The 11,987-nt window shown below is 50.8% G+C and overlaps 1 protein-coding gene across 1 annotated transcript; it reads left to right on the top strand.

Annotated features, from left to right (window-relative positions):
- Window positions 1-4,709: 4,709 nt before the first annotated feature.
- Window positions 4,710-9,754, top strand: PROK1 (prokineticin 1). Its single transcript, XM_060142419.1, has 3 exons — window positions 4,710-4,843; window positions 7,401-7,526; window positions 9,060-9,754. The coding sequence occupies exons 1-3, from the start codon at window positions 4,772-4,774 to the stop codon at window positions 9,177-9,179; spliced, it is 318 nt and encodes a 105-aa protein (XP_059998402.1). The 5' UTR covers window positions 4,710-4,771; the 3' UTR covers window positions 9,180-9,754.
- Window positions 9,755-11,987: the final 2,233 nt, after the last annotated feature.

The following is an 11,987-nucleotide window of genomic DNA, read 5'->3' as shown; positions in this document are numbered from 1 at the left end:
CAGCGAGTTCTGAAGATGAGGTAGATGGGGTACAAGTTGTTTGTGGGTTAGGGAGACTCAGGGGCCTAGGATGGAATCTACCTGGATCCGGATCAGGAGCCAGTTCACCTTGTGACCCCTTCTTGTGGGAACAGCCACTAACAGCATTAGTCCTGTTGTTCTGTGTGACCCCAGGCACTGTACTCTGCCTGCTCTAATTGGCCGCTTCAGCTGCTTCTGCTTCTTTTTGACAACTTTTCCCCCGAATGTGTCCAGCCTAAGGTCCTAGCTAAGTTTGGCTAGCCTGAACTTATGACCCTGTACCTCACTGAACCTAGTCTCTTCTCTAAGTCTCCTCACGCTGCTTCAGGAGTTTTTAGGTATTTTTGTACTATGGGCACCTTGGAAGCCCGCGACTCCCACTTAGAATAGTGTTTTAAAATGTATAAAATAAAATATGTAGGATTAGAAAGCATTATATTGAATATGTAAATATATTTAAATATATATATTATATATTATATATATTTATATATAAATATATTTATATATATTATATATTTATATATAAATATATTTATATATTATATATATATTATATATTTATATATATTTATATATAAATATATTTATATTGAATATATAAGTATTTATATTAAAAACAAATTTGTGATGTGGTCATATATGTGCTTCTTTATTAACGTATCGAATAACGCAGTCTAGACTAACAGCTACCATGATTTCAATGTCGTGATGAGCAGAGATATTTTGAGCTATGTGCAGCAATAGCCACATGGCATTAAAAGATCTGTGATTTCTCTTGGTGACAAGAACACAGGTACTATGAATACTTCTGTGTGTGTGGCCTACGGTTAGAAGAGAAGAAAGTGTTACAATTCAGTTAGCAGTCAGTGATAATAGGATGCAATTATTTTTTCTACCCAAGTTCATGGATCCTCTGAATTCTGTTCATCAACTGCTTGGGGAGCTGTGACCACAGGTTAAGAACTTCTGGCCTGGATGCTCCAGTTTCCATTGTCTGATCGCTTATTTCTTTTTTTGGCCACACTGCGTGGCTTGCGGGATCCTAGTTCCCCAGCCAGGGATGGAACCTGTGCCCCCTGCCGTGGAAGCGTGGAGTCCTAACCACTGGACCACCAGCGAAGTCCCTGATTGCTTATTTCTTTCTTCAGTGAGTCAGAGTCAGCTCTTATTTAATCATTAACTACTAATGAACCACTGATAAAGTGATCACATGTGTCACTCTCAGGCAGGAGCAGTATGGCCGCTGGACATGCACTCGCTTTCTAGTTTGCAGAGCCATGGCCTCATGGTAGAGCTGGGAAGGGCCTCGGACCCTCTAGGAGCCAAACTTATCCCATGTAGGAGGGTGAGCGACCTCAGGCACTGTGCCAGGTCAGGGCTACCTGGGCCTGCACCTCCCTCCCAGGGCTTTCCCACGCCATAGGCTTTTCCTATGCCCGAGCGAGTGAGTGGCCCTTGCTCACCACACACACACACACACACACACACACACACACACACACGGTTGTATAAACAGTCCCGCAAAATGGTGACACTGGCACCACAGCACTAATGCAGAGAAGCAGGGGCCCGGCCCAGACACGAGGCAGCTCTCTCCTACAAATGCCCACCCGCCTCACTCCCTCTGGCCATGGAGGAGGTGGGAAAGGTTTGCCCAGCACATCTTCTCCCCAGCTTTCCTCTCCCTCAAGGGAGGCAAGTACAGCCTCAACACTTGTCACCATTTCCCCGCTTTCACCACTGTCTTCACCTCTGACCTCCTGCTACGGTCTCCGGTTCCTGCCGGCTTAGCTCAGGGCCCTTCTCTCCTTCCCACTCTCCTTTTCTGCACTACACCTGTCAGCCAAAAAGTAACCCTCATCTGGCTAACACATGTCAAGGATACTGTTGAAATCCACCTGGCAGAGGACAGGAGAGCTCTCAGTTCCAGAGGGAAATTAGACCCGACGGCCGTGAGCTCCTGGCCCTGACTTGTGGAAAGCTCTCTGTGAAAGTCTGCTTACATGAGTTATTGGGCCCCAAACTCCAAAGCTCCCTGGAGTCTCCTCTGGGGTTTCCACCAAGTCACTGCCTATCCCTCGCCTTCCTCTAATGAAACTGGCTTTTCCTCAAGCACCAGTATTCGAGAGAAATAAAGTGCTTTCAATCAATGTTATTGGTCCTGTTTGCAGCGGTATTTCTTGTTACCATTCTTCATGCCATTGTGTGGGATAATTAGTTTGGGGGGGTTGTGGGGAGCGAGGGAGGGGGTGAGAATGGGAGGCGAGGGCGGAATGGGGGTGCTAGCCTGAGAATCGCTGTCATCTAACGTTGTGTCTTGGGATGTGACCTGTGTGAAACGGGCAGTCTGTGTAGGGCGTCCTGAGCATGCAGGGCTGCCTCTGTGCCCCCTCCCAGCACCCGGCACCATGCCGCCTTCTCCCTCGGTAAGTTGCTGGCAGGTGGTGGTGTCTTGGTTCTCCTGTCGTGTGCCTGGCTCAGTGCCACGGTGTACGGATGGGCTGTAGACACTTGTCATTTTGATTCTCACCTTGCAGGAAAATTTCATATGAAGGCAGACAGGCCCATCTTTTTACAATAGAAATTGCCAATAGTTGAAAATGCTGCTGTGTGCCAAGCGTTGTGCTGAGAACTTCACAAGCACCATCTCGCTTAACTCTCCAAAAGCAGCCAGAGAGATCCTTCAAAGTGTAAATCATATCCTGCCCCTCCTCTGCTCCAGACACTCCAAGGGCACCCGTCACACTTGTTGTCAGGCCCCTACCATGTCCTACAAGGCTGGTATGGCATGACCCCTGGCTCCTGCTTCAACAGCATCCCCTCCTCTCCCTTCCCCAGTTCACCACACTCCTTACTGCTCCCGGAACTGGCCAAGAAGGGCCTGCCACAGGGCCTTTGCACCGCTTCTTCCCCCCAGGCTCTGCCCAGCTCACTTCTTCACTTCATCAGTCTTCTCAAGTGTCTCTTTGGAGAGACCCTCACCCCATCTAAAGCACCACCCGTGTCATGCTCTGTCGTCTTCCCTGCCTTCCTTTTAACATCTTTATTGGAGTATAATTGCTTTACAATGTTGTGTTAGTTTCTGTTATATAACAAAGCCTGCCTTCCTTTTTAATAGCACTCCACAAACCTAGCCATGTTATTACAAATCTATTTGTTTATTTGTCTATTACCTGTCTCCCCCACATGAGGGCAGGGACCTTGTTTTGTTCACTGCTCTATTTCCAGCACCAAGAACGGTGCCTTCAATATAGTAGTTGTGAAGAAATATATAGTCAACGAATAAATGATGGACGAATACTCACAAAACCCCATGATGTAAGTGCTACTCTTAACTCCGTGTTATAGATGAGAAAACTGAGGCTTAGAGAGATTCTCGCTATTCTCAGGGTCATAAAACTAATGACCCTGGGATAAGAAGTCAACGCCCCAGTCTGTCTCTGGGGTCTTATCTGAGCTGCTGTGCTGGGTCCTCTCTCTTTGCACTCATAAATGCCTGTCAGCGTGTCTATGTGGGAGCCCTAGTCCCCTGAGACACTCCAAGAAAAAAGTGTTTGGTGGATGAATCTGTTTAGGAAATAACTACAAGTTGCATTTCTCTGCTTGGTTTTTCAAATGCTTGTTAGCCTATGAAAGGCTCTGAAAAATCCTTCAGTAAAAAAGCTAGTTGAACTGTGTAATCAGTGTTTCCCAGAGCTTCAACTGTGGAAATCTTACGTTTATGTATTTCTGTGCATAACACCTATTAGCATATTGGGGGACGTAACTTGGGTGCCAATGGCTTTTATCACTGTGGAGAGAAGCGGCGATTGTCTGGTAAAGGGTCCTGGGAGCTCTCTGGGTCGGCTGGCATGGGGAGATCTGGGCTAGGTGCTTCCCCACACAGCAGGAGGGGCCGTGCCCAGAGTCACCTTCCCCAGGACTGGTGTCTGCATCCACGGTGTTTGTTCGCCCTTGGATAAGGCCACTCTCATGCTCAACGCATAAAACAGGAAGGCAGTGGCTCCTGGTACCTTTTAGCTGCAGCCCAGCCCAAGCACGCTTTTCCACAGGGACCTGTGGCCTGGCTCATCTTCTGCCCTCTGGTTCCTGAGCCTCTTAGAGGGCGATTCCTTGTGAGTTTTTCAGGAACATCAACCCCACAAGCCTGGCCTTGTTTTCTCACTGTCTCATGTCTCCCCATTGGAATTTTAACCTTCTAGGGGACCATGGACACTGCCTTCCCACTGTGTCCTCTCAGCCCCCGGCTCGTGCTGAGCGGACAGTTAAGTGCCCAGATTATTCTTGTTGGCTTGCGTGTGAGGGAATGATCCTGAGCGTCTGTCACATGGTTTGGCGCAGGGAAGGGTAAATGGCGATGCTGTAAATCCCTTGATTTATTGCCAAAGCCCTCCCCACCCCGCCCCAAGCAGAATAGAAGGATGTCCCAGAGGCAGAGAGTACTGCGGGGTGCGATGCACGGAGCCGACTGGATCTCTGCGTCCTGAGAGTCAGAGCAACTGTCACTGCCGCCGATGGTTCATTTATTGGTTTTGGTGGTGATTTGATGTCATTAGGGATTCAGGTCTCATCTCCATCTCTGAGATCATCTGAATAACAGTGTGAAGAGGAAGAGAATAGAGGAGACAGGCGTCCACGGGCAGCCTGGATCGGACGGTATAAATCTCTGGGGAGAGCTTGGCCTTCCCAGCTGGCGGGCTTGAGGCTGAGCGGGGCCGGCAGTGTTTGTCATCACCCCAAAGTGACCATGAGAGGTACCACGCGAGTCTCAGTCATGCTCCTTCTTGTGACTGTGTCCGACTGTGCCGTGATCACAGGGGTAAGTCGTCCAATATTCTCTACTCCCTGGGTTTTGGGAGAACGTCAGGGTCTGCGTGGGTTGGGAGCCAGGAACCGAACAGGAGGCAAACCAAGGGCGTGGGGAGCCAGCCACCAGACAGCACTTCCAAGAGGCATTTCATAGAATTTTCACGTTAGTTAGACCTCACTCTGCTAAAGGGGATCTGCTTTTGAGAAACTGTGTGTAAATCAGATTCTGCTCTCAGTGCATTAGGAGAGCATTGCAAATTTTGAAGTTTGGAACTTTGGTCAAAAGAAGATTCCTATTGTGTAATAATGACTCTTTTAGAATGTGGATTAGCACCCCCTAATCTATCTTTTGTGTAAACTTTGGTTTTCATGTATGGTCTAGACCACATGTCAAGTGTAATTTACGTAGCAAGTTGACTTAAAGGCTGTGACCTTAGTTAGCTTCTGTTGGGTACGTTTAATCTCTGCTTTCTCTACTCTTAAAGAAAGCCTGTTCTGAAACTCTTTCTTTCCCTTATGGTTTATGTGTTTTCACTCGGTGCCCAGGTCTGATAAGAATAAGGGCGATGCCAACACCTGGCTGAGTGACCCAGAAGCAAGTGTCGGATAACAAGTAGAAATCCGGTCCCACTGTGGGCACACCCGGGCGGGCACGTCATAGTATTCGAGACACCCCAACTGTGGTTCTCTCTCAGAAGTTTGGCTTCACCTGGACCTACCCTCACATGGGCACATGTTGTGTGACAGTGGTGGGACAATTCTTACCAAAACAGAAAGTAATGGCTTACCTGAGAGTTTTCCAGATAAAAGCCACCAGAAAAAAAAGAAAAGAGGGACATTCACTTTTGTTTCAACTTCCTCTAACTTTTTACACAGAGAATGGAAATGTAGAGAAAGGCCAAACCATTCCTGGAATTGGATTAATTTTAATGTTCACAGAAAGGGAAATTTCTTTCTTCTCTCTTTTAGAGGAAAAAGACTGAGTTTCAAAGAAGAACAAGTATCAAAGGCAAGCCAAAGCTTTGGAGACCCAGAGCATAAATACAACTGTCAGGGCAGAATTGTACCTAATGAATGTAAACCACCAAAGGCTGTCTTCCTATTGTGTAGCTTGGAGATCAGGAGGGTAAGAGCAGAGGATAGAAGCCGTGGTTACCCCGCCGAGAGGGACGGGTGCAGCGGGTTGACCCTGAGTCTGGCCTGGGATGGGGGAGCGGAGGGGCGTGGGAGGCAGGTCTGAGAGATGAGGAAATATCTTCCTAGTAAAGGCTCCAGTTTGACACTTTGCAAAGCACAGAAGGAGAGGAAGCCGCGGTAAGAGGACACACATGACAGACCCGACCACAGGTAGTTAGAACTCTTCCCTCTGTGCTCCGGGCCTTGCTGCTGCCCTGAGTCTGACCCTCAGGAAGAGGCTGGGTTCTACCATCCCCGCACTCCCCTGCTCCCAGGACTGTGACCATCCCAAATGCAGGCCTGGGGGGTCCCTCTTCCCAGAGGGTGACAGCGAAGCCCCACCTCTCTGGTGGAAGAGTCAGGTGGGGTCTACTCGGCCCTAACCCTGAGCTTTCAGGGACCGGCTGGTGTGTGGGAAGTACCCTCACTAGGCTGGAGACCGGCGTGGCGAGGTGACTGCCATCTACACCTCCTCTGCGCGACGAGCAGCCCCGGCATCTCCCACCTTCCTCCTGGGGCCGAGCACATTGTGGGTCTTACAGTTCCTGCCTTGCCCCACAGGCAGCCAGAGGGCCCTCTATGGCCTTGTGTTGGTAAATAAGAGCCCAAACCCCGCTCCTAATTTTGGCTCAGAAAAGCCGCAAAGCTTCTCTGGAAGTGGAAAGCCTGGGTGCTTCTCCAGTGTGGCCTCCTGTGAGTCTGGAGCCGTTCCGTTCTGTCTTTCCCGATCCAGGCTTTTGTTTAAAGCGGGCTTGTGTGGCTTTACAGACGGCACCTTCCAGGTCACTTAGCCCCTGCTCTGGGAGCCCAGCCCAGAGGGGTCCATCCCTCTCTGGGGGCCAGGCAGAGAAGTCCCAGGGGAAACACCTGTCAAAGGGGTGCTGGACCCTCAGATGAGGCTGGGCTTCTAGTGAGGACCGAGGGGGACACCATGGGCAGGGGAGGCACCAACCCTGAGTGCTGCCAGGTGAGGGCTGGAGAGTCCACATCCACAGAAACTCAGCACTGACCCCCTGGGGTGCAGGCCATTGGGGCCCTCCCCCGCCTAAGGGTTTGAATTAATTCAACCCCACCAGCATCCACGGAGCATCTCCTGGTGCTAGAAAAGCTCCACCTCCTAAGCTCTAGTCCCTCAGAAGAGGACAGCCTCCCTGCCGAGTGACCTCGAAGGAGCTTGGGGGCTCCTCCGATCCAGGTCTGCTGCCCAGCTGAGCCCCGAGCATCCTGCCGAGAGAGGCGCGGGGGCAGCATTGCCTTAGGTGTCCCGGGAGGCCGCGGCCTGGGTGGTGTTCCCAGCACCTCTCTCAAGGGCTTTTGGATGTGCGTTGCCTCTGGTTTCTCTGGGATGGGCCTAATGGGCACTAACGACCCCTTTGTCTTCCACCCCGCAGGCCTGCGAGCGGGACGTCCAGTGCGGGGCGGGCACCTGCTGCGCAGTCAGCCTGTGGCTGCGTGGGCTGCGGGTGTGCACCCCGCTGGGGTGGGAAGGAGAGGAGTGCTACCCCGGCAGCCACAAGGTACTGCTCACACTTGCTTAGGGCACAAGGCCACGAGCCAGAGCCGGCACTGGACCGCAGTGTTCTGACTCTAGTCTAGGAATATCTCACTGCCTCCTTGCTTCAGGGGTGGCCTGGGGTGCAATGGGGTCCGAATCACACAGCCTGTTAGACCTGGGGGCTGGGACCCCAGCTCCTCATTTGCTGAAGGGTCCTGGGCGTCAGTCACCTCATGCATACGACGAGGGGAATAGACTGACACGTCTGATGTTTGTTGCTGATCTGATGAATTCCAGCTCTGAGAGGCTCCTGAATGCCCTTTGCTGCACGGCATCCTTCCCTCAAGAACACGACGTGGGAAGACTGTAAGATGGGCTCCCAGCCAGGGCCTGGGGTGGGGGAGGGGCAGGGTGAGGCTGGCCAGGCCCCTGCTGCACACACTTTAAGGAGGTTCACCCTTCTGTGCCCCAGGTGCCCAGCGCCTGCCTTGCTCCCTCAGGAGCTCCCAGCCCAGAGGGCACAGAAAGGCCACAAGGCCTTTGCTTCTGAACGTGAGGTGGATGCAGCAGCAACTGTGGACTTGTACACCCTTCCCGGGGCTTCCTGCGCTCCAGGACGCCCTTCAAGCCCCTCTGGGGAGCACACCTGCACCCAGGGGCATCCTCCGGCTGTGGTCCTCTCTGGCAGGGCCTGCCTGGGAGTGAGGAGGTGGGGGGAGACAGACGGGACAGAGTACAGTCCTCGTGGTCCTGGGGTGTGTCAGGGGGTTCAGCTGCAGATCTCTATTCCCAAAACAGGCAGCAGAGGTGATACAAGCTAATGCGGAGTGCTTGCTATGTGCCACCCTTCGTATTAAGTGCTCTTTGCAGTTTAAACCTCTTTAGGTGTATAGTGTAAACCCCTTTACAACCATAGGTGGTCGCCTCTATTATTAATCCATTTTACAGACAATAAATTGAGGCACAGAGAAGCTAAATAACTTGTCAGTTGCCACACAGCTGGGAAGTGGCAGACCTAGGACTGGAGCCCAGGCTGCCTGACTACCTATGCTCTGACCCTCTCCTATTCATCCCCTTTGAGGAAAGCTCAGTGGTTTCGCCCTCCTCTGGGTGTGAATCACCCGGCAGGGACCACGTTCTGTGTAGCTGCATCCCCGGCACCCAACACGGGATGGAGAGTATAACGGGTGAGCTATACGTGATAGTCAGTTACGGATGTAGGTGTGAGTTTGTGAGTGGTCACGTGTGCTGGGTCAGCGAGGGGCCCCGGGCGGGCAATGTGAGGGCCTGTGGGGTTTTAGGGCTGTGGCTGTTCACAGTGTGTCACAGCCAGATTGCCTGCGTTCAAATCCTGGCTCCTCCACACGTTGGCTGTGTGATTTTGGCATGTTGCTTAGCCACTCTGTGCCTCAGTTTCCTCCTCTGTAAAACTGTTTTTGTTGTGCTGGGATGGTGGCGGTGAGACATTGGCCAGGGCTGGGCCGGCCAGAGGCTCCTGCCCTGGGGGCCCATCTCCCTTTGGTGAAGGTGCCACCCTCTTCTCTTCTCTCCCCAGGTCCCTTTCTTCAGAAAACGCCAGCACCACACCTGCCCCTGCCTGCCCAGCCTGCTGTGCTCCAGAGGCCGGGATGGCAGGTACCGCTGCTCCACTGACTTGAAGAACGTCAACTTGTAGGAGCTTGTCTGGTCTCCCGACACCCACCGGGCCTCTTCCTGAGCACAGGCTGGGGTGGTCTCTCTTGGACTTTTATTTCTGCCCTGTGGCCCAATCCTGCAACCCACTGCTGTCGCATCCCCACTCCCCGCACTGCCTACCTACCCCCCTCCTCCCTAGCGCACACAGGTGCACCCACGAGACACGCGCCACAGGGTGACCTGCAGGGTCCAGGCTGGTGGCTGTGGTCCTGGGAGTAGTCTGTGTGCACTGCTCAGGCTGCCTGCGGGGCTGCTAGTAGCAGGAACATATTCCTTCCTCATGTCTCCGTCTGCCTGCCCTGCCTCTCTCCGTCCTGCACGTACTCCTCTGCCTGAGTCGGTGAGCTCGAGGAAGGCGTGGGGAGCCAGGAGGTCAGTCGCCCTCCAGACGGCTTCTATGGGGCCAGCCTGTGGCCTGCCCCCCGGGCCAGAACTGTGGGCCTCCAAGGCCCCTCGTAGCGCAAGTTACGTTACCCAGCGATGCCCCCAGTCCCACCGCCTCCCCATGAAATGCAGACGGTGGTGGTTCAGTCTAAACGAGCTGTTGACATTTTAGGTGGCAATGAGGGAGTTACCTTCGACAGCTCCTTCCAAGGGTCAAGAGCAGGTCTGTGACCTTGAGGAGGCCTCTGGCATCTGGCCAGCTTGGGGAGGGGTCAGGAGCGGGGGTGGGGCAGGCCGATCACTGATTTCGGACACAGGAGGCAACTACCATCCAGGACCACAGCCAGGCTGCATGTGCCCCGCATCTAAACAAGTCATCTTCTCTAGAGAGTGAGGTCTGCCTGAAGTTCAAAGCAGTTTGTCTGGGCGTTATATCACTGGTCTCCATCTCGTCTGAAACACCAGCCTCACTCAGCACCTCACATCTGGCCCCTGCCCGAGGCTTGCCCAGGTCAGCATGCTGATGCTGGAAGCTGTGCACACTGACCACTAGTTGCAGAATAAAAGCATGAAAAAGGGGCGAGTGGCCATGGTGTTCCTGCTGCACTGGTGTGGGGACGTGGGGAGGGGACAGGACTGGGCTGTGTCCAGGTAGGAGAGAGATGCAACTGGAGTTCCTCCACCCAGCTGGGGCAATTTTTTGGAGAAAGTGGATTCAGGGTCTCTTTTAATGAAGGGTTCAAGGCAGCTCAGTGGACTCTGGGCGGAGAGGGTGTGGTTCAGATGGATTGGATACAGGTGGGGGCCGTGAGCTGGCATCTGGGTGGGAAGACCACTAGTGAGCTCAGGACGGTGGCAGCTCCCTTTTCTGAAATTTAGTCCCTTTTGTTTAGTGTCAAATACTTGATGCCACTCAGTTCACCGTGTGTGGGTGAGAAAGTCCATATCAAGGATGGGCTGGTGAGGCCCTGAGCCTGTGTCTGAACCAGGGGCTGGGAATATCTCCTAAGTGCCAGGCTACTATCCCCATGGTGCCTTCTCACCTCAATCCCTAGTCTAGGAAAATGCAAAACATAAGATGAAAACACGAATAAAATATCTAGGAATAAACCTACCTAAGGAGACAAAAAACCTGTATGCAGAAAATTATAAGACACTGATGAAAAATATTAAAGATGACACAAATAGATGGAGAGATATGCCATGTTCTTGGATTGGAAGAATCAACATTGTGAAAATGACTCTACTACCCAAAGCAATCTACAGATTCAATGCAATCCCTATCAAACTACCACTGGCATTTTTCACAGAACTAGAACAAAAAATTTCACAATTTGTATGGAAACACAAAAGACTCCAAATAGCCAAAGCAATCTTCAGAAAGAAAAACAGAGCTGGAGGAATCAGGCTCCCTGACTTCAGACTATACTACAAAGCTACAGTAATCAAGACAGTATGGTACTGGCACAAAAACAGAAATATAGATCAGTGGAACAGGATAGAAAGCCCAGAGATAAACCCATGCACATATGGCCACCTTATCTTTGATAAAGGAGGCAAGAATATACAGTGGAGAAAAGACAGCCTCTTCAATAAGTGGTGCTGGGAAAACTGGACAGTTACATGTAAAAGTATAAAATTGGAACACTCCTTAACACCATACACAAAAATAAACTCAAAATAGATTAAAGACCTAAATGTAAGGCCAGACACTATCAAACTCTTAGAGGAAAACATAGGCAGAACACTCTATGACATAAATCACAGCAACATCCTTTCTGACCCACCTCCTAGAGAAATGGAAATCAAAACAAAAATAAACAATGGGACCTAATGAAACTTAAAAGCTTTTGCACAGCAAAGGAAACCATAAGCAAGACGAAATGACAACCATCAGAATGGGAGAAAATATTTGCAAATAAAGCAACTGACAAAGGATTAATCTCCAAAATTTACAAGCAGCTCATGCAGCTCAATATCAAAAAAACAAACAACCCAATCCAAAAATGGGCAGAAGACCTAAATAGACATTTCTCCAAAGAAGATATACAGATTGCCAACAAACATATGAAAGAATGCTCAACATCATTAATCATTAGAGAAATGCAAATCAAAACTACAATGAGATATCATCTCACACTGGTCAGAATGGCCATCACCAAAAAATCTACAAACAGTAAATGCTGGAGAGGGTGTGGAGAAAAGGGAACCCTCTTGCACTGTTGGTGGGAATGTAAATTGATACAGCCACTCTGGAGAACAGTATGGAGCTTCCTTAAAAAACTAAAAATAAAACTACCACACGACCCAGCAATCCCACTACTGGGCATATACTCTGAGAAAACGATAATTCAAAAAGAGACATGTACCAAACTGTTCATTGCAGCTCTATTTACAACAGCCA

Source organism: Lagenorhynchus albirostris, chromosome 2 (assembly GCF_949774975.1).
Source record: "Lagenorhynchus albirostris chromosome 2, mLagAlb1.1, whole genome shotgun sequence".
Classification (NCBI taxonomy): domain Eukaryota; kingdom Metazoa; phylum Chordata; class Mammalia; order Artiodactyla; family Delphinidae; genus Lagenorhynchus; species Lagenorhynchus albirostris.
This window is presented reverse-complemented; position numbering and strand designations above follow the sequence as displayed.

Coding starts and splice junctions, on each gene's coding strand:
- PROK1 (XM_060142419.1), top strand. CDS start 4,772: ATGAGAGGTACCACGCGAGTCTCAGTCATGCTCCTTCTTGTGACTGTG. Junction 4,844..7,400: donor ACTGTGCCGTGATCACAGGG/GTAAGTCGTCCA, acceptor TCCACCCCGCAG/GCCTGCGAGCGGGACGTCCA. Junction 7,527..9,059: donor GCTACCCCGGCAGCCACAAG/GTACTGCTCACA, acceptor TTCTCTCCCCAG/GTCCCTTTCTTCAGAAAACG.